Below are 27468 nucleotides of genomic sequence, written 5' to 3' on the forward strand. Positions count from 1 at the left end.
CCTGGACAAATGTATATTATCTCAGTCCAGTCATATTACAGTTGACTGAAAGACTTGAACTAGGAACATGGATTTCTAGAAATGCAAGCTGCCATTGCTTCTCCATTGATAATAACCAACACAGCTGCCCTCCAGTCACCAATCCTCCTCCTTTCCGTGCCCCTGGAGCCACCAGCATTCTGCTACAGCATCACTGCATTAAATGAGAGACTTGTTTGCAGCTGGAGATATATCCTCTGGAGTGTACTTGTTGAAAGACCCTGACAAAAAACCTTACAATGGGTCTGTGGAACATTCAGCAGCATTGAGAAGAAAGTAGGGATGTGTGTTCTTAAAGAAAGAAAGGAGGGGTGGGAAGAGGTGTTCCAATTTCACCCCGAATGCAAAGCAGTCTGTTCATCCTTCACAGCTCTCACTGAAAGGCCTGAACGGCTATTCTGAAGCAGCGCATCTGCTGGACGTACTCTGAGTTGTGCATCACAAACACCCCATTTGCCTTCATTTGAGATCAGTTTGCTCCATGAGCTGCCCTGCTGGCATGCACCCTGGAGTTCTGGGATTCATGGGAGCCTCTGGAACCATCAAGGCCTTAGGAACACAGGAACTATGACCCAGGACTTTTGCCATGAGCTCTGGCAGCAGCCTGGGAAGAGGTCAGTCGTGTTCTCTTGTTGACTTAAGCAAGTAGCATAGAGAGTCTCAGAGAGAGCTTTTTCTTCGAGGAGATTACCAGTCGTCCCCGTATGATGCCTTTCCTGCTGTTGAGAATAACTGATCAGTTAAAGATCAGAGTAGATTAAGTAAAACAAAAAAAGTCCCAAGATAAAGGCAGGTATGGTCGAGCTTCCCAACTCCGATGCCAAATTACTGGATTTTCCTGAAATTTGGGCAGATACTAAGCCAAATATTAAACCCTGTGAAAAGAAGGAAAACAAAGCTGTCCTTCATAGCCTAGGTGTTACCTAACAGGTTATTAGAGCTGTATCTCAGGAAAAATGTTGTTTTATAATACCTGATGGCAGCCTGCCTCTATGCCAATGGCATGTTTTGGACAAAGAAATTATACATCCACAGGGAGATCAAATTATACACTATCGTAGACTGGGAATTGTTCTTGCTCTGCTTGGTTAGATAGCTTTGGTAAATTTTGCCGTGCTTAGTCCTGCTACGGCTCTTTCCACAGGAAGCTTCTACTCCTTATTTGTTTCTCAGGAAAAAAACACGTTTCTAAGAAAACTGTGCACTGATACCAGTTTAAAGCCCAAGACAATTCATGCAGCTCCTTGGAGGGGTCCCTGGCTTTTAACTTGAAGGAAAATTTCCATCTGGATAGTGCCACTCTGTGTAGCAGCCCTCCAGGGCTCTCAAAAAATTGATCAAGAAATGGTGTAGAAAGATTATTCTTTGGTCTCTCATGCCACTTCAGCATCTCAAAGAGACATGACTTGTCTTTACAATCACTTGAGGTTATCCCATGTCTTTCAGGAGCTAGCATGATGAAGTTGGCAGCTGCTTGGAAAATGATTGTTCATCAAACACATTATGCTGTGGCAGACTCAGCATCATGACAGAAATTATCACTCTTTCGGAGAAGGATTTCAGAAGATCTCATTTTTTGTGTTCACGGTATTTTTGTTCACATACATTACATCCATAAACATCAAGGATGTTATGCTGAAATTCTTCTGTGGCAAAAATGAATCTCTATAGAACATTCCAAAGCTAAATGAAAGGCGTGGTTTGGCACTTAGGCTGATATTGTCATATACAACAGGTGAGAGAAATTAGGAAAGAGAAGTCTTTCAAAGAGGTGTGCTGCACATTTCCACATTTGAACTTTGAACTTGGGAGGTGCTGGAGGGCACAGAATAGTTTTTTCATATGCACTTATTGACATTACTTTTGAATAATTTTGTTTATGAAAACACTGTGTTCTATACGATAAAAAAAGCACACACGCCCATTACTCAAGAAAAGGAATTTGCTAAAATAAGCTTAACAAACTTAGCACTGAGAGGTTTTGGTTTTGCTTTTTCAAATAAATGCATAGTATCTTACAGTCCATTACCTGCAATATTCAGCTTCCGATAAAAACATGCATTTAAAAAAATGACACCACCAGCACAGAGGAATCTCAAAGGGGTTTGAGGGTTGCCCTCAAGAGGTGCTGCGTATAAGAATGAAACAGGTGAACAACTACACATCTTCCAAAGCCCAAGTGTATTTTTAAATTGAAGGCTGCCCTCTGAAATAATTTAAAATAGCTCTCTATCTTAGGAAACGATTATGATTAACTGATCTGTTATTTGTAGTTTCTACCAGTGGCTGTTAATGACCACATTTGGGTCTTCAAATTTTCCACTGTGTACCTTTTGTCTGGAGAAAACCTTGGATGAGAGATAAGGTCATTTTGAAAAATGTATTTCTAGCAGCTCACACTTCCAGTCCACCAGTCTGGGCCTGAGGCTGTGTCAAGATCATGAAATACATACTGTTTGTCACCTTTGTTGGTGTGGCTGGTGAGTATATTTTTTAATTCGATTTTTGTAATTTATAAGGAAGCTCATTTTCTGAGCAGATTTGCAAGGTAGTCTATTGCGGGAAAGTGAAGTCCAGTTTATACTTGCAAAAGTGTTAAGGCAGAGCACTGCAACTTCTCTTGACTGCTGTCTGTTCATAATCGCTTATGTCACAAAATGGGGAACGAATGCCTTTCTAGAGGTTTGTGACCCAGGAATACAGAAATGTGTCCATAGCTTTGAAAAAACCCACTGTCTCTCTCTTAAGGACTATGAGGTATAAAGGTAACACCTCTGGCCCAGGAGGTCCTAAAGCTGCTGTGAATTTTTGGACTGTGGGTGAGTGCTTGCCAACCACTGTTGCTGTGAGCTTTTATAGAAGTAGAGCCTACAAGTGGGATGTTTTGGCGTGAGATGTGTCACAGGGGCACAAGATTCCTTATGCCAGATGCTGACATATGCCTCTTCTTACCTCCCAGTTGCCTTCCCCATCAACGCTGACGATGATGATGACAAGATTGTGGGCGGCTACACCTGTGCAGCGAACTCTGTCCCCTATCAGGTGTTCCTGAATTCTGGGTTTTACTCTTGCGGAGGTTCCCTCATCAACAGCCAGTGGGTCCTGTCAGCAGCTCACTGCTACAAGCCGTGAGTGGATTCTTCCGCAACCTACTTCTTTCTTTCAGTTGTCTTTTAGCAGGAATTCTGAGCTGTGGGGTCCAAATATGCAAATGACTCCATGCTGACAGGAGACAACCAGGGAATGGGTGGCTCACTCAGGAAGCTGGGCTGAGGCAACATAAGGGGTTTTCCACTTCTGCAAATGTTTCTGTGATGCAGAGCACTTTCTGAAATGAGAATGTGATAATCTAGAAACAAGTTATGGCCTGTGAGTTCTTATAAATTACAGTAATCTTGCAAAAACTTAGTCACTGGAGGACAGGAAGAGGAATGAGGTCATGGTGATAGCAGTTTGCCTTTTTCCAGAATGTTTGTGTAAAGCACTGTTACATATTCAGTTTGTCCCAGCTCAACAGCATAAACCTGCAGGAATTCACCACCTGTACTGGAAGGGGGTAAGATCTCAGTGTGGATCCCCCGGACTTATTGCAGGACAGGGAAGATAACCTGCATGAAAACAGCTACTACAATAGCGATGTTTAAGCGAGTGTATACAGTAACGGGGGGGTTCCTCATAACCTGTCGGTGGCAGTAAAGTATACACCGTTCTTTCTCTTTTCCAGTCGATTCCAAGTGCAGCTTGGGAAGCATAACCTGGCAGTCACAGAATTGACAGAGCAGCTGATTAGTTCAGCTAAAGTCATCCGCTACCCTGGCTTCAGCTCCGCAACACTGAACAATGACATTATGCTCATCAAGCTTGCTGAACCAGCCCAGCTCAACCAAGCTGTCCAAACAGTTCCTCTGCCTACCAGTTGTGTGGCCACGGGCACCACGTGTCTAATCTCTGGCTGGGGCAACACACTCAGCAACGGCAGTGAGTACTCTGTGGGAATGTCCCCATCATGAGGACGTGGGAGCCACTCTAAGACCTCACAATTAACTCCAAACAGCACAGGCTAAAGCACAGGGAAGTGCTGTGGGACAGGCACTTTTTGAGTGATCACTCTGTGTGGGACAGGAACCATTTAACTGCTTTAAAGGCAAGCCTTTATAAAGTTCTTTCTCTGCTTCTGTGTTAAGAACATGGAATCACTTAAGTCATCCGTGTGCCATTCACCAGCATGTTCAGACTGCCATAAATTTTGTGGCCTGGCGCTATCAGCTGCACAGTGCCAAGCACTAGCAACTTAACTAATGTCAATAGAGTGGTCAGTTCTCTCAGAACAAGGCCAAAACCTGTGACTGTGGATCTAAAATTACTACAAGGGAGCTCCGTTCTCTTACAGCAACGGTCAGAGGTGTGGATGGTGACTGGTATCTAATCCACTGACGACAACTAAAGAGGAGAGGATGGTTTTCCTGAGACTCAGGTTTCCTCCATCATATGTGCTACAAGAGTAGCTCTTGGCTCCATGCTTGCCAGTTGATGATTTTCTAGGTATCAGAAACATTAATATGGCTGTAGTGTAGAACGGCGGACCCATGGGTAGAATCTGGTCCATCTAAACAAAAGGAATCCATGCCGTGATTACTGTTCAGAGGAAAAAATGACGACTGCTAAACCGGGATGTCCAGTGATACTTTTCTGCTAAGAAAAGATCTTTTCTAGGCTCTGAAATGAACAGAGATCTATCAACCATCTCTCCCTATTTTCTTGTAGAACTGTATTCAGATACCTTGCAGTGCCTGAAGGCTCCTGTACTCTCCTCAAGCGAGTGCACCAAAGCCTACCCTGGGCGAATTACCAAGAACATGATATGTGTAGGATTCATGGAGGGAGGGAAAGACTCTTGCCAGGTAAAACGTCTGCCTCTCCTTTCTCATGTGTTTCTGTCCTGCCTTTTGCCAGTAGAAGAGGCCTTTATATTGGAGAACTGGCTATAGTCAATGCACTGGCATGTCTGAATGTTGTTTTTGTGAACAACAGTGGAGACTTAGGGTGAAAGATGCTTATTGAGTGAGGCTAGTTTTTTTCCCACTCAGTTAGTCATTGTCCCTTTTTTGAGACAGCAAATACCTCTGCCATAAACCTCCACAAGCAGACTATGCTGCCTCCTGCACCTTAGGCTACTGAAAAAGGAGCAGTGCTGCACCAGAGAGTCAATAGTACTCACGGTGACTTTAGAGCTTAGGACGCAAATGTTAGGTTTGGACTCACCAAAAATGAAATAGCCAGTATGGCAAGATCCAGGCAATCTGGAAAACGAACACACCTGCCAATTGCTCTGTGTTTTACATGTGCCTAGCTCTGTGGAAATATTTGACAGAAAAATGTTTAAGACACACATATGCAAAGCGTCTGCCAAGGACTGCATCTGTCAAAAATAGGCAGCTTACTCATCCTTAGCTGTGATGCCCTTAGAGCTAAAGTAAGGCACAGTACACATCAGGTGTAGCACAGTAATCAGAAATGACCTTTGTAGAACTTCTGTGTAGAAAAAGCCCAGTGGAGCTCCCTCAAATGTCAGTGATTTCTGGCTCGTCACTTTCACTGATATCATTTCCTAAATATCGATATCCTTTATGTGCACAGGGGGATTCCGGAGGTCCAGTAGTCTGCAACGGGCAGCTCCAGGGCATTGTTTCCTGGGGTAGGGGATGCGCACAGAAAGGCTACCCTGGAGTTTACACTAAGGTTTGCAATTATGTCTCCTGGATTGAAGAAACTATATCTGCCAACTGAGACACTGGGGTTCTATGTGAGCTGCTTTTTCTCCTCGTCAATTTCCTCTGTTTTGGGACTGGATGTACAAAAATTATCAAAAAATAAAGCGTTTTAGGCACCTGTTCTTTGTGCAGCATTTCTCTCGGTACCTCCGTAGGCTATGATACGGGGGACAGACGCAGGGAATGTTACTCTGGGGAAAATAGTTAATATTTGTAGTACCTCAACTAGCAGGATTGTGGAACATTTTGCAGACTCATCTTCAGGAGTCTTTCACCCATTTCTGGAGCAGAACATCTTTTCTGCTTATCAGTCCATGCTCAGGTGCTACAAAACCGTCTGAAACAGCTGAGAGAGTGTGCTGAGTAACACAAGCAGCATACTCTTACTGCAGAAATCAGCAGGCAGCAGCAGAATCACTCCCCATCTCCCCCACTCCCACCCTCAACAATATGACTTAATGTTCCCTAGTGGATGCTCCCTGAAAGCTCTACTTGGGAAATGAAACCACCTCTTGCTAGGGCTTGTTCTCTTCATGTACCACTGTGCCACTGGGGCTGCTGTCTGTACCTTTTTGCTCAGCTAACTGATCATGATGGACTTGCTTAGTTTTCTCGGAAGAGTCAAAAGGACAGAGATGTTCCTGGGTTCTGGTTTTAACACCTCCTAACCCCAGCTGGCACTGGAATTGAAAGTCCGTGAAAAAGCTGCCAAAGTTGCCAGTGGGCTGTGTACCTATCTCCTGAAAGTGAAAAGGGAAATAGAGAGTTTGAGTAAAATATAAGGATAGAAACAAGCAGAGAATAGGTCAAATGGGGAGAAATTGAAAAGAAATTCAACACTGGAGGAAAGAGAGGGAGAGGACAAGAGCAGGGCACGAAGTAGCAAGAGCCATTTGCCTACAGACAGGTTTGTGCCTGGCTCTCTCAGATGCATTGTCACTGAGATAGAATCATAGAATAACAGTTTCAGTTGGAAGACACCTTCAAGATCATCAAGTCCAACCTTTGTCCTAGCTCTATCCACACCACTAAACAATGTCCCTAAGTACAACATCTACCTGTCTCTCAAACACTTCCAGGGATGGTGACTCCACCACCTCCCTGAGCAGGCTGTTCCAATGCCTGACAACCCTTTCAGTAATGACATTCTTCCTAATATCCAGCCTGAACCTCCCCTGGTGCAGCTTAAGGCCGTTTCCCCTTGTTCTATCACTAGTTACTAGGGAGAACAGATCGACGCCCGCCTCGCTACAACTTCCTTTCAGGTAGTTGTAGAGAGCAATAAGGTCTCCTCTCAGCCTTCTCTTCTCCAGGCTAAAGAGCCCCAGATCCCTCAGCCGTTCCCACATGAGACACGCTCCAAATCCTTTACTAGCTTGGCAGACCGCCTCTGTACCCTCTCCAGCACTTCAATGTCCTTCCTGTAGAGAGAGGCCCAAAACTGGACACAGTACTCGAGGTGCGGCCTGACCAAAGCTTAGTACAGGGGAATGATCACCTCCCTGCTCCTGCTGACAACACTATTCCTGATACAGGTCAGGATGGCATTGGCCTTCTTGGCCACCTGAGCACACTGATGGCTCCTGTTCAGCCATCTGGCAATCAGCACTCCCAGGTCCCTCTCTGCCTGGCAGCTCTCCAGCCTCTCCTCCCCAAGCCTGTAGCGCTGCTGGGGGTTGTTGTGGCCAAAGTGCAGGACCTGGCACTTGGCCTTATTGAAACTCATGGAACTGGCCTTGGCCCAGCGATTGATCCAGCCTATCTAGATCCCTCTGTAGAGCTTCCCTACCCTCAGGCGGATCGACACTTCCACCCAGCTTGGTGTCATCTGCAGACTTACTGAGGGTGCTCTCCATTCCCTCATCCAAATCACTGACAAAGACGTTAAACAGAAGTGGCCCCAGTACTGAGCCCTGGGGGACACCAGTCGTAACCGGCCGCCAACTGGATTTAACTCCATTGACCACAACTCTCTGGACTCGGCCATCCAACCATTTCTTCACCCAGCAAAGTGTGTGCCCATCCAAGCCAAGAGCGGTCAATTTCTCTAGGAGAACGCCGTGGGAAACAGTGTCAAATGCCTTACTGAAGTCGAGGTAGATGACATCCACAGCCTTTCCCTCATCCAACAAGCGGGTCACCCTGTCATAGAAGGAGATCAGGTTTGTTAGACAGGACCTGCCCTTCATAAACCCATGCTGACTGGGCCTGACCAGCCCGTTGTGCAGCATATGCAGCACAACGGAACTCAGGATGATCTGCTCCATCAGCTTCCCTGGCACTGATGTCAAACTGACAGGCCTGTAATTTCCCGGATCACCCTTCTGTCCCTCCTTATATATGGGTGTTATACTGGCTGACTTCCAATCTGCTGGGACCTCCCCAGTCAGCCAGGACTGCTGATAAATGATGGACAGTGTCTTGGTGAGCACCCCCGTCAGTTCTCCCAGCACTCTAGGATGTACCCCATCTGGCCCCATAGATTTATGCACATCGATGTGGAGCAGCAGGTCACTGACCATCTCCTCCTGGGTTGTGTGTGGGGACATTTTGCTCCTGGCCCCTGTCTCTTGGCTTGGGGAGGCTGACTTTCCCTGTTACAAGTGTTCCTACTACTAAAGACTGAGGCTAAGAAGGCATTAAGCACCGCAGCCTTATCCTCGTCTTTTATTACCGTATTTCCTCCTGGACCAAGTAGGGGACAGAGGGTCTCCCTGGTCTTTCTTTTATTGTTAATGTATTTATAGAAACTTTTCTTGTTGCCCTTTACCTCCAAAGCCAGATTAACTTCTAGCTGGCCTTTGGACCTTCTAATTATCTCCCTGCATAACCTAACAACATTCTTGTACTCATTATGAGGGATCTGTCCCTTCTTCCAGAGGCCGTAAACTCTCCTTTTTTCCCCGATTTTAAGCCAAATCTCCCTATTCAGCCGGGCTGGCCTTCTTTGCTGCTGGCTCGTTTACGGTACGTGGGGATGGCCTGTTCCTGTGCCTTTAAGATTTCCTTCTTAAAACGTGTCCAGCCTTCCTGGACTCCTATACCTGTCGAAACTGACTCCCAAGGGGTTCTATCAAGTAACCTCCTAAACAAGTCAAAGTCTGCCCTTCGAAAGTCCAAAGTGGACGTTTGCTGCGCCCCCTCCTAACATCTAGAGAACTTAATAATTTCATGATCACTGTTCCCTAGACTGCCTCCAAATGCTATATCCTCCACAAGACCTTCTCCGTTCACAAACAGGAGGTTCAGCAGGGTGTCTTCCCTGGTCGGTCCACTTACCAGCTGTGTGAGGAAGTGATCCTCCACAAATTCCTAGAACCTCCTGGATTGTTCCCTCTCTGCTGTGTTGTATTTCCAGCAGCTATGTGGGAAGTTGAAGTCCCCGACAAGAACAACGGCAAGTGACCGTGAGATTTCTCCCAAGAGCTTATAGAAAGTTTCGTCTTCCTCACTGCTCTGATTGGGAGGTCTATAGCAGACTCCCACAGCAATATCAGCGTTATTGGCCTTGCAACTTCACCTAATCCAAACACTCTCAACCCCATTGTCACTGTACTTAAATTCTGAGCATTCGTAACAGTCCCTAACACACAAGGCCACCCCACCACCTCTCCTTCCCTGTCTCTCCCTCCTGAAGAGCTTGTAGCCACCGATTGTGGCACTCCAGTTGAGACATCCCACCACGTTTCTGTGATAGCCACTACGTCACAGTTTTCCTGTTGCATCATGGCTTCAAGCTCCCCCTGTATGCTGTTGCTCATACAGTATAGAGGCACTTCAGATGAGCTAATGATCCCAACACCTTTTTGTGGGTGTGGGCCCCATTTCCTACCAGACCCTTCTCAGGTTTTTCCGTGACTTTTAAAACATCAACAACAGCCCTTGCCTCTTCATTCCTGATTATATGTTTATCCCTTGTCTCCACTGAGAAGGCAGAGCTAGGTGTCCTTGCTAGCACACCATCCTACGGGCCCTGCCATGCTTCCCATGGGCTTATTCATAACAGGCCTGGTTTATAACCCCTCCCCCCTTCAAAAGTAGTTATCTCCCTCTCACATTCCCTGATGCTCCTCAGCCTCTCTACCTCCTCCTTCAGCTCTGCTACCAGGCTGAACAGATCATTCACCTGATCTCATCGATCACAAGTGTTGTCTCCACCACCCTCTGGTACAAGTGACAGGCCAAAGCACCCCCTGCAGCCTTTGACCTGCACAGCTGCAAGCTTGCGTGGAACTCTGTCTGGGTCACCACATACCTCCTAGGAGAGTAATAGGTGCGTGCATTGAGATAGGCGCAACATATGAACAGGACCAGACCGTAGCTTCGTGTCCAATTGCTCTGGAAGCACTTGCTGAATTCCTTCTCAGCATCTGCCCTTTTCCAGAAAAAGCCCTGAGCTGTAACCTGGCATGCTTTCCTTCATTCTGCATTCACCAGGAGACAGAGTTCTTATCTAGGAGCAGCTGAAAGTCACAGCTCCGTGACCTGTGACTCCCTGATCCTGGTTCCCTCGCTAACCGCTGTGAGTCGAGGGTGGTTGATATCTTTGCTTGGTATGTTAGGGGAAAGGAGAAGCAAAAACTTGGAGGACAGAGGAGAGAACGCATTGAAAATATGATGAGATGAAAATGGGGGGGCGGGGGGGGAGGGAGAAATACTTCTATTATCAGGCAGAATGCATTCTCAAATATGACAGACAGGGATGTTGAGAAGTCCGGAAACAGTCCCAGTCCTCTGTTACTATCCCTCCCAATGTGTCAAGGTCTCCAGTGTCTAAAGAAGAAATTCCACTTTCCAGATGATAGGTCATTCTTGATTTTCAAATTGCTGGAATATCTTCATGGGACCTCCTCTCTTACATGGCTGGAGCATCACTAATGTCTGTGGTGGACAGTGCCACGAAGAGGTCACTGACAAAGTTGTTCCCTCCTTTATGCTGCCCAATAAGAGCAACAGATGTCTGCAAAGCACTGAGATGGGAGGACACTTTTTCTTTTTCTCTCTCTCTCTCTCTGCTGACATTTCCACATACTGCTTTCATCACACAGGTCTGCACAGCAGGAGTGAGAGGATTACAGAGCTGGGAGCCCTGATTGGAGCCTGAGGGTCGACAGCACGAAGTGCCCTGTACTCTCTCTATTCTTCTCAGGAAAAAGTCCACTGGGATCAAGTGCAATGTATTTGAGTGCATGTACAAAGGCATAAAAACCTTGCACCAACCTGGCAGGACAGGAGGAAAAGTAACCAAGTGGCAGCAGCACTTAACTAAAAGGCTCCAAAGGCCAGGCAGAGCTAAAACTCTCCGTCAGTCCAGCTTCTCTAAAGAGGCTCAATACTCGGAAGAAGCGTTAAGGATAGAACTGGGCAACAAATTATGCTGGTTTGTGTACAAGTCAACATGTCTCTTGGGGAAGGGTGGAGGGGAGGATCTGCGACTCAGCAGTGACACAGTAGAGTCTGAGATCCCACACAGATCTATTTATTCTGTGGACATATGTCTGTAGCTGGGAGACTTTACCCTGACAAAATAGCTTTGATATAATAGACTCACAAGACACCTCATTCTTGGGGCCAGCTGGCTTTGTGCTTGGATGACTGCAGCCTGTGTTACTGGGAAGGACTTCATGCACAGGCTATTACATAGCTGCACGATATGCAGAAAGACACCCCTAGCTGAACGGAATATTCTGGTCTCTCTTGAGACTCTTATGTGTGTAATGTTGAAGTTTTCTTCCTGTCTGTCTCCAGAAAAGCGGGAACAGTTACCTTCCTCTCAAAGATTGCTAACAGTTTCCTCAATCATGTGGTGCCCAACAAAAAAAAAGGAAACAGAGAAAGCGTTATGATGTACGTATGATGTATTGGCAATAGCAGCACAAACATAGGCAGCACAGAAATTGTCTGTGTGTCACTGCTGAGACGCATAGAGACACAAGAGTGCGTGAACCTGTTTTCTTTCCTCCAGTGAGCAGGTGAGGTGCTGGAAGAAGCTGGGTTCCTCCACCCTCATACAATTAACAGGCATGGATCTCTTTCTGCACCCTTCCCTGCCTTGAACTGGGTGAAGGACCGGATTCCCCGAAGCCTGCAAGGTGTCAGTGCTGACAATGAAACGACATTTGCGTCACGGTCAGCACGCTGAACTCTGACATGTCCTTCGCACCAAGTACAAGAGGTGGTTTGGGGCTGCATAGACCATCTTTCCCTCCAGCACCAGCTCTGTTTTACGGCCTCATGCACATCGGTGGGTTCTTTCCCACCACAGAACATCCTCAGCTTTTCCAATGGTTCCAGGAGGTGCAGCTGGCCTTGGGAAATCTGCAGGTCCTAGCTTCTTCACAGAGATAATACCTGATGCAGATCCCTGACAATCAGGCTCTCATTCACCTTTGGGAATAACCCTGTCTCATCACTCCCTACTCTGCTCTCTAGAGAAAAAAAAAAAAAAAAAAAAAAAAAAAGGCTGCATCTTGTGATGGTGTGAGGAAAACTATAGTTGAACCCATACCCTCCCAAACTGATTCTGCAGGGACCCCCAGCCTCAACTCTGTGGGCAATGGCCGCCTGACCATGCCAAAAGAGAGCAGAGGCAGAGTCTCGCCAGCCGTCAGATCGCTTTCTGTATAGAGCTTTGTGCTCAGCTTCCTGAGTATTTGAATCAATGCATATCTTAGCACAATAGGATGTGCCAGGGTCATTCACTGAGGTAAAATCTATTGAAAAGGCCACGTGATAGCAGTCTATACTCCCAGAGCTCTTGAAGTGATTCTGAAATCCATCCTCAAGCTCTGCCTTTTCCCTTTCCACTGAAAACACTACCAGCTGCAGCATGGTATCCTTTCTTTGAGACTGCTTACACCATGGCATGTAGGGGCATGTGGTTCCTATCTGGAAACAGCTGAGAGTCACAGCTCCTCGCTCTCTGATGACTGTTGAAGGGCCTACTCTGTCGGGCGGCGGAGTCGGGGGGGGGAGACGGGGAGGGGAAGGGAAGCAGCAGGAGGCTAGGCAGGATGTGAAATTTTTTGAGGAGGAAGGGGGTGGCAAAAATTCACAAAATCTAGAAGGGATAAGGGATAGGATGGTTTGGGATGGGTTTAAAAGCTATAAGCAAGTTTCTCATCTGTCTATGAATGACCAGCAGAAAAAGGTGGCAGAAAACGTGAATGTGTTAGAAACATTTCAAACGTGGAGGAAATCGGAAGAAAATAACAGTCAGTGATGGAAACCTGCCCATGGTGGCAGCACAGGCACAGAGACTGTGAGGAGGAAACTCTGAGGAAGGCAGAGATGCGTGACATTGACGATGGGCAGGGCAGTGTGAGAGCACCTGAAAGGTCAGAAAGTGGTTGGCTGGCTGGGATCAGTGGGAGATAACACTCACACGCAGTAGTGGGTGGTGTGAACCCTGCACAGCTGGCTTTATGTGTGCGTATGTGTGTGCGTGCAATCACAGGAGTGCGATGGGGCTGGACGGGAGCCTGAGTTCGAGGCAGGGCAGGGGGATGCTGTGGAGTTTTTCTTTCTTCCTTCCACATGAGCTAAGATCTCCAGAAAAGAGGTGTTACACAAAGAAGACAGAGACACAGAGCATGGGTTTTGCTTCTCTGTCCCACATCTGACACTCCATTCCAGACTCCCTGAAACTTCACAGGCCCTGACCACACAAACCATAGGGTGGAATTGTCTCTGCTCAGACCAATGCTGTCAGAGCAGGCTGCTGACATAATGGTCCTGGTGTGCATTGTAGCTTGACAGAGGGGAGTGGCACAAATGCTCCTTTCTCCTGCAAACAGAGATCTGAAGGGAGAAAAAAACCGCCCCTGGCCTTAGTTTGGGAGTGGAGATCCAGTGACCATGCCAAGAAAAACTCCCTGTGAAAATGATTATTTGGGGCTGAAGGTAGTGGGAAGAAGCTGGGCAGGAATTGCCCTTCAAGGACACAGAACAAGGTTAGATCTAGCCAACTCCTCCATGTGGGTTATTTGTGGCAGAACAGGAGACATTCTTTCCCTCACATGGATCGCATCCACTTCAAAACATCCAGTGCTCTTGATGGTACAGAACATAAAAAGCAGTGTGCTGTTGGAAAGACCTGTGTAGCTTGATATGGTCGGCATGTCCGTGAAGCCTTGTTATATCAAGACACAGCCACATCCATTCACCTGCATCCTTCCCAGATGACTCTGTCCTTGGGCTTATGCCTCCCTTTTCCCTAGAAGCTTTCTCATTCCTTTCAGACTCACATTTAACAATCTGGCTCAGAGCTCTGGAGGCACTGCGATATGCAGTTTTGCAAGCATAGTGCTCTATGGTTCTGTTCATGGGTGCAAGGACGAGGAGGAACTTGAAAGGAGCTAGTCAAAAGCTCTGTCACTTCTGGATTCTCATAGGTGAAAGACATGCTGGAGAAAGATGCGTGCACTGAGAGACTTCCCAGCTTGCATGGAAACACCTCCTGCATGCAAAGCACCATCTGGGCCAATGTACGGGACCTGTTACTGTGGGTTTTGATGCTCATACTTGCCTGTAGTTCTGTAGATGGCTGAAAGCAAATATGTGAGCTGGAGGAAAGAACTTGTGTCACTGGTCTCCATTTTGTCTCTGCTGGGAGGACAGACAATCCATGGCATTATATAAGGGAAGGGAGGGGAGCAGGGAGGGATGGAAGAGGGGAGAGGGTGGTGTTTGGTGAGCAGGTCAGAAGGAGGCAAGGCATTGAAGCAGAGACTTTGGATCTGCCATGTGGAAGAGTTGTTCCTTGCCTGGAGACTGACTGGGATGTTGTGTCCTCCACAGAAGGAGGCCTCACTGCCCCAAGTTCCATGTTCCTAGGGGTGGAGAACCTGCCTGGTTTGTTTCTTTTGCTGATATGCCTACTCTTGGTCACAGGGAGGGCTGGTGACCCCTGCGCTCCTCTTCATGGTATGTCACTGAGCCCAAAGTTATTTAGGAGCCTCCTCAGTGGCCTAGGAGCCTAGGGCTCAAGTCAGACATCTTGGGCTCCCAGAAAGTCACTTGGGAGAGCAGAGCTAACAACCTGCCCCATAACAGCAGCTTCTGTGCTAGTTGGGAGTTTACCCACCGAGTGTCTGAGAACTGCACCTCAGAGGGTGTCTGGCATTACTGCTTACCCCTGGAGTCCATTCACAAAGAGGGGATCCAAGGAGCTGTCTCGCTCAGTACAGGTGCACCAAATCCTAGGGATGGCTGAGTCCTGACTCCATGTATCCCTGGGGACTGACTCTGTGTGATCTGGTTCATATCATTCAGAGGGTGGGTCTGAGGAAAGGTCAACAACCTCTATGCCCTACGGAAGCATGAAGCACACCCCCTCTCCTCCCCATCACCTTTTCCATTGCATGGCAAGAGCTTCCACGGGGGGAGTCTGAAAACTTTCAGAACAATGGTGGAATTAGAAAGGTGACCGTGGGCAGCTAGCATGCAGCTGTGGCACCTCTCCTCTCCTTTGGTTGGGGGTGGGGGGTCGTGGTTGGAGACCTGCTTTGCTCCCTGTGTTCCTCTTCAGAGTTTCTGTGTTCTGTGAATTCAGATTTCACATTCTCTTCGTGCTGAGTAGCAAACAAACTTGACCCTTCCTTTGGATAGGGTCACGTAGTGGGGCTAGGGCCTCTCTACCAAGCCCAGGTGAAAACATACACAGGGCAGTGGTGGCGCTGGCTGGGGCGAGACTGTCTCTAGGGAATGTGCAATGAGTAATGAACCTGGCAGGGGAGGGCAGGACCAGGGTGGTGGAGATGGAGGTCTTCCTGAGGACCTCACTCTCTCCTCCTCTCAGGGCAGGGCTGGGCCCAAAGCTGAGGACTTGAGCCGCGGTGGGGGGGGCTTGAGACACAGTGGTGTATCCAGATCCCAGAAATATCCAAGAAAGTTTAATAGGAAGCCTGTGTTCTAGGGGTTTGGGTGTGGGGAGAGGTTGGTGGGAAGGGGCAAGGGTACCTGTTCTGCTTCAAAACCCCGGGGTGCTTCAGCGCTCTTGGCTAGCTCTCTCCTAAGACCACTGGGAACCTCTTAGATGAGATCCAAGGCAACAAGTTTTCCATCTGGTTGGGGCTTTAGGGCTGGGAGTCTGGATACCTGGGTTCCCTGAGATGTAGTCTTGTGCTGCCACTGGAGCTGTGGGCAGAAAAATTAACCCCTTATATCTGCTAAGCAAAATTGCCCAAAAAGGTTTAGACATCCTGAACCACCCCATTTGCAGCCGTGATTCTTCCTCAGGGGAAAATTTGGATGGTCTCTGTCTCAGGAATATTTCTGGCTTCTTTCTTGGTAGGGATTACGGGATCATTTCCCCTGGGATTATGAGATAAATAGAATTCCAGTTATGGGTTTAATCACATTGCAATTACTTGCTTAATACCCATGTGTAGTTTGGGAATAATCCCAAATGCGCTTTCAGGTTTTTTTCTGAAGAGGTTACAAGAGATTACAGGATTAATCCTCACAAAATTTATGGGACTTACCTCAGGAAGGTAATGGTATTAGTCATCCACGGCATTACAGAGTTATTTTCATTGGGATAATAGGATTAATCCCCAAAGAATTATGGAATTACTTCCCAGGGGGATTATGGGATAAATCCCCAAGTGGATTATGACCTCTCCTTCTCTGGGGAAGTTCTCTGCGCCCCATAACCTGGTGACCTGAGTGCAGAGCAGTCAGTTCCCAGGCTGGACCTGTGTGGGCAGAAGTTTGGGCTCGTGGCTGAACATTGGCCCCAGGCAGGGCTACAGAGTGGCCCTTGCTTCTAACTGGACAAAGCGTGGCATCTATTTGTCTTCCTAGGGCAAAGGCAGGTTTGACAGCCAGATCGTGGTCAACAATACTTTGAATGGCCAGGATGTAAGTGGCGTGTGAGTTGGTTCCGCCTCATGCACCAAGGGGCGTAGAGAAGGCACCCATCCCGTCCCAACAAAGGGACAAAGGGAAGCGGGGGCGGGGACAGCCAGGCTGGGTTGGTCTGGTGCAGAGAGGTCTACGTAGAGTGGAGTGCAGCACCAATGGCTGAAAGGGAGCCAAGCTCTTCTGTGTGATGGAGTAAGGAGCACTGGATGTAAGTCAAGGTTGGAGGACACTCATATTGAACAGATTCTGGGGCCATGATCTAGACTGGAATCCTCACTAGAATCTTTTTGAAATCACAGGGTTTTTTTAAAGAACCCCAGAGCTAGTTTCAGGTGTTCACCTGTAACACCAGAACCGTGAAATGGCCTGCATAGCGAAAAGGGACAGAGGGCATCTTCCTTCCATAAACAGGAACTTTCTCTCCCCTTCTTCCCGTAACCAGAGAGGATTAACACACATTTGTCTCTCTCAGGACTTTAATGGAGAACCAGCAGTCTGTGAGAGTAACACAAAGACTCTCTCATCCAAACATTCCCCCATTCTTCTTGAAAGCTGTAGTGCACCAAAGGCTCACAGAGGTATTTGTGGCAGTGGTATCTAAGGGTTTCCAGTCTGCCCTCTACTCACGTAAGGGTTGGTTCTGGAATTGGAGCAGGTCTCTCAGGGCCTGGACCAGAGCAGTTCGGAAAGTTTCCCCAGATGCAAACCACTCCTTCGAGTACCAGACCCTGTCCCAGGGCTGCCTCACTCCTCTGGCAAAGGATTTGTCCCTCTGCCTCAGCAGGATTACCCTGTCCCAGCTTGTGCCCATCACCTTTCAGTCTTTTCCTGGGCAACTCCAAGAAGAGTCTGTTTCCAGCCTGTCCACAGCTCCCTCCGGGGAATGAGAGGCTGCAACTAATGCTTGCCTGCCTTCTTTTCTTCTGGCCTCACAAACCCAGAACCCTCAATGTCTCCCCACCTGCCCTGTGTTACAGTGCTCATCATCTCCAAGACCCCTGATGGACACCTCCCTTGTCCTGGGGACACAAGGTGGTCCCAGTCCACAGCTGTGGCCTCCCCAGTGTGGAGCAGGAGGGGGCAGGAAATGACCCCCCTCCTGGCCCTGACAGCTCCATTCTGGCTAAACAGAGCCAAAGGTATGGTGGGTTACTGCCACAGAGCATCTTGCAGCTTGGGGCTCCTCACCTACAGGACCATCCTCCATCTCCGGATGTGATCGAGACCTGGGCTACATCGCATACATCAGTGAGTTCAGGTCACAGGTTAGAGACTCAGGGTCCCTGGCACACAGCAGCATGCCCATTTTCTAGAGATTGGTGGGGCTAAGGGACCAGCATGCACACAGGAGGACTCAGTGGCATGGTCCTGCTGGCATGGTCCTGCTGGCACTCCAGAACTTGGAGCCCCTCATGCACAGCAGCGTTCTGAGCCTCGGGTTACCAGCAAGGCACCTGTACTCTCAGAAACCACAGCATGAGCAATCCCAGGAGACCCTTGAAGGTCGTAGACACATGAGTACGGGAGTGCTCAGTTCTGAGATCCCTGCAAGATTCAACTGCAGGTTGGCCTTGGCTGTGCGAACTATTCCACATCCTGCTTACCCCTGTGTAACAGACTGAAAGGGAGAAGAAATGGAAGAGGATGTAGGAGATAGGAGAGGGACAGGTGTGAGAGAGGACAGAGAAGAAAGCAGGAGGGGTTAGAGAGAAAGAGATTAGAGGAGGAACGTGAGAGGCACTCTATGGGATGGAAGATAAATGAGGCAAGCAGTGAGTACAAGGAGAAGGAGGCTCAGAAGGTGATTCAGAGGTGGGAAAGAACAGGGAAGAAATTAGAGACCAGGCAGAGGACAGACAGACAATACAACTACTTTCCTTAAACAGACAGAGCTGGAGGGCAAGAGGAGAATATGGGGTATTGTCAAATACTGTGTGTGGCTGGGGGCAGATCCCTGTTTGCATGGAAAGGTTTGTGCTATGCTGCTCCAGCTTTTGAGTCACTGTGGGTCTTGCTCAGTACAGAAATATGTGCCTGAGTCATTGAGCAGGGCATGATCCTTCTCCATAGATAAGTGGTTTCCCTTAGTCCCCTTGGACTGGAAGTGGTTTCTGAATTCCTTCTCAATCTCTGCCATACCACCTTCTACTGAGTATACAACCAACTGCAGAGTGGCATACTTCCCCATGGGCAGCTTGTACCAGTACATGGTTGAGAATGGCTTCACCTCTTGGGAACAGTTCAGAGTCACAGAGTCTCCCACTCGGACAACTGTGTCTGGTGATTGCTGAAGGGCCTGGCCTGGAAAGAGAAGGGAAGAGATGTGAGGAGTAAAACACGTTGAGGGGGACACGGAAACACATTGTTGACGTATGACATGGCGTAAGGTGGCATAAGGATGTCAGCAAGCTATGGGACAATGTCCTGTTTTTCTAAGAGAGATGCATAAGAGAAAAAAAGCACAAAGCATCTTCAAATACAACAGCGTATCTGTTATGAAAAATGATGACTCAGTACTCTCAATTGAAGCATTAAAATGGGACAGGAAAAAATTTGTAGATCTGTAGAGCTTTTCGTGTTAAGATGCTGAGGAAAAGCTCACTTTGTTCATTGCCCTTCTTCCCCCTGGAAGCCTTGGGGAATGGGACACTGACAGCAACTGGGCACACAGCTGAGACAGCAGCACCGGCTCCACTGCGGCTGTTCAAGCGGAAGGAAAGTTCACTTACCCACAGGGGCCGCAATGGACAAAAGGAGCCAGTGCAGAACCATGGAGAAAGGCCACCTCCTTCCAGCAACCTGCCTTAATGGTAGCAGTGGCACAGATATGTGCGAAGAGGAAAGGCTAAGAGAGGAAGAGACACGTCTCCTTCCGGGTGGGCAGGGTGGTGAGAAGGAGCTCGAACCGTGAGAAGGCAGTTGGCTGGCTGGGAACACTGGGGAGCGACACCTGCGTTCAGACATGAGGTGCATGTACCCTTCTCCACTGACTTCCTGCTGTGTGTGACTATGTGTGTGTGTATATGTAGGCGGGAGATAAGCGTCATTACAGCAGCATGATGGGGCTGTGCGGCAGCCTGAGTGTGGGCACAAGCACAGGGATGCACAAAGAGGCACCAAATGAAGCGTAGAGCAAGAGCGCTCAGGAATGCATGTTTGTGTCTGTGCCCCTCAGCTGAGTCTCCTCTCTAGACACCCTCACACTCAGAGACTCCCAACACTGCAAGCTGCAATGTGGAATATTTTCTGCTTATCCCGGTGCTGCTTGTGATGTTGCCCAGGTATGGGAAAGGCTGCTGACCTGTCATCCTGATAGCTGTTGTAGCATGACAGAGAGGAGTTCTGTAACCATTCTTCTCTTCCTCCAAAGGGAGATCTCAAGGAGAGAAAAGGCTGCCTTTGGCTCTGCACTGGGACTGTGTCTTGGGAGAGTGCCCCAGGGAGCGATTTCTGAGGAGAAGGGTGTTCGTGGTGGGATATGCTGGTACAGACTTACCTTCTCCATGTCAGAGAAGAGCTGATAATCTCCTTTTTGTAGCATTCTGCAAAGGAGCAGCAGGACGAGGATGGACAGAGCTGGAGAAAACCCTGTCTTCTTCTCTACGCGGGGCACAGCCTTGTTCACCAACCCAAGGCTGTGGGAAACCACTGCAGGCAGGAAGTGAGGCTCACAGTTTGTGTACACTGGTGCATACTGTGTGTGTCAAAGGCCTGAGAGAGCCTCTGAACATCTGTGCCGTGCTGTGGGCCCAGCAATGCACAGCAGTGGAAGGTTGGCCCATACAAGAGAGCAAGTGATTCGGATGCTCAAGGCTGCCATGGGCTTTGCAGTGAAGATGTTCCCTTGTGTCCTTTTAGCAGATGGGTGCAGCAATGCCTCCAGCTCCCAGACCCTCTGTTACAGGTCCAAGTGTGCCCCATTGCGTTCATTTCCACAAACAGCCTACAGGAGATTCAGGAACAACCTTGGATTCTTCAAAAGAAAAGGGAGAAAAGAACCAAGGGTGGGCTAAATTGCGCAGGCAACAGGAAGAAACCCCCCACCCCCCACACACCCACAGCACTCCATCTGAGAGGAGGCTGTGCTTGATGTGTCCATGGAAAGGGTCTCCATTTTCCGTGGGGTTCCCTGGGGCATGCAGGTGGCAGGGCAGTGTACTGGGAGCCGTGCAGAACACACGGTGTTCAAGGAGTTAGTGATCTCAAATAGGCCATGCCTGCTCTGTTGGGCCTTGTGCTTAGGGCTTGAGAAGCCTGTATGTTAGCAGGAGAAGCTCAGCGTCGGAACCCGTTGAGTGCCCCATGCCAGCCTGTGCTGCCCACTGGTGTGTCTTATAACAGGCGTAACGCTCTAAGCTGTCAGGAAACTCTGTTAGCTGCACAGCTTGCTAACATAACTGTAATTTATATAATATCTTCGGGAAAGTTGAATTGTACGTGGATCAAGGGGTGGAAGGTACTGATCCTGACACAGAGACCACTGTACGTGGAGGAGTTAGTGATCCGCAGTTAACCTGAGTAGGGGCAGGACTGTGCTGTGCTGTGCTGTGCTGCACGTACCATGCGGCCTTTGGGCCTGTACTGTGCTGCACATATCCCTTGGCCACAGGACAACCTCAGACAGGTCCTTGTAACGGAGGAGCGTGTGGGCAGCTCCTGCTTGGCACTGGCTATCACACCACCTGCCTGGCCTTGCCTTTATCTAACCATGAACTTCTCACATGAACATCCTTTCTGTTTGACACCGAGAGTGGCAAGCAGGGTCGGCTGGAGTCAAATGAGAGGAAGCCTGTGGAGTGCAGATTGAAGAGAGACAGAAAGAAGGTGGTGGGGAGAGAAAGGAAGGCAGAGAGGGGAAGAAGGGCTGACGGACGTGAATCTGATGTAAATGAGAGTTAAACCAAGAGGGAGACAAGGAGGAGAGATGGCAAGGAGAGAAAGCAGACAAACTCACAGAGTCTAAGAGAAGTAAGGGAAGGCTAGGAAGCAGAGGAGGTGACAAGTGGAAAGGGATCATCCTGCCTTGTGCAGAACAAGGAGGAAAGCAGGTGCCTTTTGTTCAGGGGGAGGTTTGCGCTTAGCTCCTTCAGCAGCCTAGCCACTGTGTTCCACTCTCAGCACAGTAATACATGCCAGAGTCGTTGAGAAAGGCATGCTCTATCAAGAGGGTCATCCTGTCTCCTTGTATCTCACTGCTCTTGAAATGGCTTCGGAAATCCTTCTCAACATTTGCTCCACCACCTTCGAATGCAGAAGCCACTAGGATCAGCCTGGAGTCCTTCCCCAAAGGCAGCTTGTACCAGTACATAGCTGTGTTAGAGGATTGCTTCTTGGAACAGCTCAGATTCACAGACTGGCCTTCTTGTGTCGCTGTGTCTGGGGACTGTTCCAGAGCCAACACTGGAAGGGAAAAGGAAGAGTGTTGAAGAGGAGGGAAAAAAAAAAGGAAAAACGTAAACTAGGCAGTGTGGGTTGGTAGAGAAGAGGGTGAGAAGGAACAGGACAGGCTAGAGAGCAGCGGAAAGGATGGGACAGCTCTTCAGATCAGCAGGTGAGTTTATAATCTCTCTCTGATAGGCAAGAAACATTCCTGAGCAGTTTGTGTCCAAAAAAGGAACCATTTGGTGGTTGTGCACAAAAGAAAAAGTAGACAGCCATTGCAGGAGGTTCAGGGATTCCTGCCCACCTCATCCACAGTGCGTCCTCAGCACAGGAAGCCTTGGGGAATGCAGCACTGCCAGAAACTGGGTACGCAGCTGGGACAGCAGCACTGCAATTGACATAGGTGCTCAGGAGTAAGCTGTGTTCACTTACCTATAGGGGCCAGCATGGCCACAAAGAACCAGCAGGGAATCATGGGGGAAAAGCCCCTGGTCTTTCAGGGACCGGTTTTTGTAGCTGCCCAGAGATAAGTCAAGAGGAAGAACCGAGAGAGGGTGAGACTTACTGGGGTTGGGCAGGACATGTAAGAAAGGATTGGCTGACTGAGAACAATGAGGAATGATGAACACAACCACAGGAAAGTATAAAGCTCGCAGAGATTGGGGGGGGGGGGGGTGTCAGTGTGCAGGGCAGGGAGAGAAGGGGGCTGATGGAGAGAACTAGGCTGAGGTTGCACGGCAGTCTGAGTGTGTGCAAGGCAGAGGAATGTACCGAGTTCCCCTTTTCCTTCTGAAGTCCCTGAGAGACAGAGGAATGAGGCATGGAGGACACACATAGATCCCTTGGATTTTTCCTCTGTCCTGTAGCCATGGCTGCTTTTTTGTTGTTCTTTTGTTGGTGTTTTTTTTTTTTTTTCCTGGTTTGTTTCTTTGTTCTTTTACTGCTGGCTGTTTGAGGGCTCCTTTTCTCTGTGCAGTACTGTGAGCACATCAATTAACGTCAGTGAGAGGCAGGACCAAGAAAGACATCACAACAGCCCAAGCATTCTGCCTGCTGAGGGCTCTCATGGGCTTTGCAGTGGAGCTCTTCCCCCATCCCTTTCTCTGAAGAGCAAAATAGTCCCTGCAGCTTCCAGCTGCTCTCCTGCAAAGAACTGTGAATCGCACTGCAGTTAGTTTCTCTTACTCTTTGCAGCAGAGTTGGGAATGTTCCTGAATATCACAAAGGAAAGAGTGGGATAGGGGTCTCAGCTGCCCCACACTGTCCCTTTGCCCTCTCCAGCCAGTCTGGTCACACATGTGTTTCAGTATTGGAAGTGCTCCAGGCTGGTGCAGTGATCACTGTGATGGGGATGGGAGGTGTATGAGGGGTCACTGTAGGGGGGTGTGTGTGTGTGCGCGCATGGTGTGTGCACACACATGTGTATGTGTGCATGCATGTGTGTGTGCGTGCACACAGAGCTCCCGCCTGCCCTGGCCGGGCAGAGCTGGTAAGAGGGATAGGAGAGGGAGGTGAATGCCTGTGAAGAGCCCAGGAACAGTCAATGCACTAGCATAGGAAGGGAGAATCAAGTGTGGCCCAAAGGGTGAGGCATGAAGGAGAAGAGGTGCTGAGGATTTGGGCCAGGGTGGCCTCTCCCTCCACCTTCCTTGCTGACAGGCCAAGTTCCTCCAGAGTCAATTTCCCCCTGGGACCTGGGGCCTAGCTGGGGAGCCCTGCGTGTCTCAGCCTGGTGCCGTCTCTGGGGCAAGGGCTTCTGGCAGCTCTGCTTCAGGAGCATTCTTTGCCTGGCAAATTCAAGGAGTGCTCAAGGACTAACACTGTCTGTGTCATTGCCCCCTCTACCCTGTGAATCAACCTGTCCAAGGTGGTTTCCTTCTCTAACAGGAGTGAGCTTGTCCTACAGAGGGGGAGTGGGGGATGCTGCTGGGATGCAGCCAGTGAGACCACTAGGGTCTTGAAAGCAGCTGTACAGTGCAATTTTATTCAGTCATGCTCTGTGAGTGACACATCCCTGCTGATCTGCGCACAGCCTCGCCGGAGTCAGACCATTGGCATGCTCTCCACCGCGCCCTCAGGTGGTTCTGCTCAGAAGGACAGCCACATGGCCTCCTGAATGGGGCACACTCCACTCAGCATAGGCTACCTGGGGAACCCGATGTGCGCAGGGATGAACAGCTGATAGAGTGGCAAGGGTGAAAGGAACCTGGGCAACAAATGACAGAGAACTTTACCATGCTGAGCCCTGCTGGCACCACCTTTCCCTCCTCATAGGAACTCTCGTACCTTGTGCCTGGAGCTCTACCTGGCAACAAGGAAGGAGAAACAAGTGGAAATGTGCTAGGATCCCTGGTGGTACTTCCGCCTCATGATGCCAGGGAGGAGAAAGCTACTGGGGTGTCACCCAGCTCAGTATTTCTCTGAGGAAAGTTCAGTGAAAGGTACGAGGAAAACTGCACACAGGTGCTAAGCAGGAGACGCTGGATCAACAGGTGGAGACTGTGATGTTACACACTTCACTTGCGTGCTAGACAGTATCTCCTTCTCCCCACAGCTACAGTATGTGCTGGAGCACCCCTGACCAGGCCCTACGCCTCACCCTCCATAAAGAAAAGCAAAACCTTCCATTCCTCACACGTGGGTCTTTAATCCTGCAGTACAGCTTGGGCATCTGGGCTCCTCCCCCATTCCTTCACTTCTATTCCATGAAGCCCTGGAATCTCCCCATAGAAGGAAAGAGGGCCTCAGCATTCAGGCACTCAGTTCCCTCGGACCCCCTCTGCCTGAAGAGTGTGCATCGTGCCCCAGAGAGTGCCAGAAATGAGACCATCCTGTCTCCCTTGGGCATCCTTTGTGGCCATCTAGAGCTAGGCAGGTTCTCCTCCACGCTGCCCCTAGTAAGGCTATTTCCAGTGACACTGAGTCTCTGCACCTATCCTTCCACTGCCAGTTACCTGAGGTCTCTGGGGCTCCTGGTTTCCAGATAAATGAAGCTCAATCCCAGGCCCTGGACCTGTTGCAAATCACTCCCTGATATAGCAGGCCAGCGAGAAAAGAGTTTCAGGGAAATCATGTTTGGGGGTGGATGGGACATGGACAAATGGACATACACATATACACATCACTGTACATGCACGTTGTTGATTACACACCATGGCATGCAGACACACTCCTGTGTACTCACACAGTTTCACACACACTCATTCCATGTGTACACCCACAAACCGCGTTGAACACGCTCCCTGTACACACCTCGTCTGTTGTGAAAACACACTGTTATACACATACACACAGAGAGCTCTCGGTCACTGGAGAACATCGGGAAATTGGCTGCTGAGACAGCAGCAAAAATTAGGTTTCATCTTGGGATTCAGCACTCTCAGTGAACAGAAAGACCTGTAGACCTATATGCAAGAGTCATCCAGCAAAGCAGGACAACCCTTCTGACCTGCATGAGCAAATGCAAAGGGCATTGTTGATTGAGGAACACCGGCACTCAAAGGACAGTTTGGGGAACTCACAGGCAGAACATGGAAAGGCTGCAGAGCAGGAGTGAAATGTACATGGATCTCATGAACCTGGCAGTAGAGCAGGAGAAATGTGACCAGGTACACGCAACATACACTGATACTCACAGCCACTGCTCAGTGTGTTCCTTCACATTGAAAAAGGCACTCGGGACCCTCCTCGGCACGGGAGCCGGGCAGAGCTGTGGGTTGAATGTCAGCAGTGTAGTCCATGGTGGTTGCCAGCTTGATCCACATAATGTCATTATCAAGGCTTCTTGAATTGTATTTAGGTTGGTGGATGATTAATGCGTCACTCTTGACTAGTTCACTATCTTCCTTCACATCAGTGCTGTACTCTCCCATCCTCACTTGTATATGGCTGCAAAATGACCAGCAGAGAAGAGCAGCAGTTAACCATTGGGTAGAACAACTTGATGCCACGTGAGAGACACTTGGAACACAGTAAGGGAGTGTTGCCGTAATCAAAGGTATATGTGTCACAGAGTTCTAGGAGCTTTAAGATTTCATGAAAGACAGAGTCTGAAGAGCCTTGCTAGTTGGGTATCTTGTCCAGTGGACCCCCATCTAGCAACTGTGTCAATGGTGCGAGCGTAGACGGATCACTTTGGACACCTGGAACGATGCTTAGGGAAGGAAAATTACGTTTCCTGTTGTAGAGGAGCATGATCTTTGATCTGTCCTCTCTCTGCAGAGGTATGCCCTAAATTCAGGACAAGAAAGATCCATAGAAAAGATCTGGAGGGATGAAAAAGCGCAAAACAAAAGCAAGTCTCATGGACATGCAAATGAACACAGAAAATCAGGTTAGGATGCACAGAAAAGGATGCCAAGAGTGCAGGAATATTGGAAAGATCACGTAACACAGGGAGACAGAGGGTAATGTTTCTACTTCGGTTTCAGATACATTGCCACCTTGGATTCTCTTCTTTTGCTAGGCACCATATTCCGAATCTGGTGGCTTCGCAAGATTTGACTAGAATCCATACATTTCTAGCCCTGAGCAGCTGACCAGGACCCACTGGTTGTTGAGGAGTGAACTGCCACAGAAGCGATACCCAACATTCAAGGACACTGGTAGGGAACTGAATGCTCTGGGCAATTGTAGCCTCCCACGATCTTGTCATCATCAGCATCCCCAGGAAAAGCAACTGAGAGAAAGAGGATTGAGTTTCACAGCACCAGGTCTGAACCCGTTCTCTTAAAGTGTAGCAACAGCCAGTGAGCTACAGAGGAATTAGCAAGAGCTATAACAGTTTGAAATTTCAGACGTCTTCACAGCAACTCCTGAAATAGCCTCCTGAGTTCTTTCTGTGCTACTTTGAAACATGAGGCTTTGTCTTTACTGCCCTGAGTGAGGAAAAGAACAGGAGAGCGGAAAGCTGCCAAAGAACTTCACAAATGAGACGTGTGCAGCCTTCACACTGCCACCTTCACTTCCGTGGCACCTTTGAAACAGTTTTCAACAGCTGTGTCATGGTGGAAAGCACACGGTGCACATTTGTGTAGGTTGAGAAATGGAAAACAGCAAATGCACCTGAGAGTGCCAGCAGACTTCTAATTTGCTGGAGGAAGCCAGGGGCAAGGAGAGAGGAAGGCAGCCCTAGTAGCGAAGAAATCAGAGAGAACATGAAGGCTCTGCAGAGTCGGAGGCTGATGTTATAGCAGAATGTAAGAAAGAACATGTATGGTATTTGTTGAAACAAGAACAGTGGTCTCCGAACATTTTTGATCGCACCCCCCCATCAGTAAAATATTTTTGAGCACACACCAACAGTATATGTATATTTAGTAATTGATAATTATATACATATAATACTGAAGTTCTAATGTTTTCTTCCCACACCCCAGAGGATTGTCTTGCACAGGAACACCATAAGCAA

At 48.7% G+C, this 27468-nt stretch overlaps 1 protein-coding gene across 2 annotated transcripts; it reads left to right on the forward strand.

Annotated features, from left to right (window-relative positions):
• The first annotated feature begins 2479 nt into the window (after positions 1-2479).
• LOC147416293 (trypsin I-P1-like) lies at positions 2480-5826 on the forward strand. Of its 2 annotated transcripts, none has more exons than XM_086465053.1 (5): positions 2480-2519; positions 2999-3167; positions 3764-4017; positions 4804-4940; positions 5677-5826. In XM_086465053.1, the coding sequence occupies exons 1-5, from the start codon at positions 2480-2482 to the stop codon at positions 5824-5826; spliced, it is 750 nt and encodes a 249-aa protein (XP_086321179.1). The 2 variants fall into 2 exon arrangements, with proteins under 2 accessions (XP_086321179.1, XP_086321185.1); XM_086465059.1 differs by lacking the exon at positions 2480-2519 and adding an exon at positions 3489-3490 and having other exon boundaries at positions 3028-3207.
• The last annotated feature ends 21642 nt before the right edge of the window (positions 5827-27468 follow it).

Source organism: Leptosomus discolor, chromosome 1 (genome assembly GCF_034619465.1).
Source record: "Leptosomus discolor isolate bLepDis1 chromosome 1, bLepDis1.hap2, whole genome shotgun sequence".
Classification (NCBI taxonomy): domain Eukaryota; kingdom Metazoa; phylum Chordata; class Aves; order Leptosomiformes; family Leptosomidae; genus Leptosomus; species Leptosomus discolor.

Bases quoted from the DNA above. Each gene is read 5' to 3' on its own strand.
- LOC147416293 (XM_086465053.1), top strand. From the start codon at position 2,480: ATGAAATACATACTGTTTGTCACCTTTGTTGGTGTGGCTG. The intron at 2,520-2,998 runs GTGAGTATATTT...CTTACCTCCCAG, and splicing joins CACCTTTGTTGGTGTGGCTG to TTGCCTTCCCCATCAACGCT. The intron at 4,941-5,676 runs GTAAAACGTCTG...TTATGTGCACAG, and splicing joins GAGGGAAAGACTCTTGCCAG to GGGGATTCCGGAGGTCCAGT.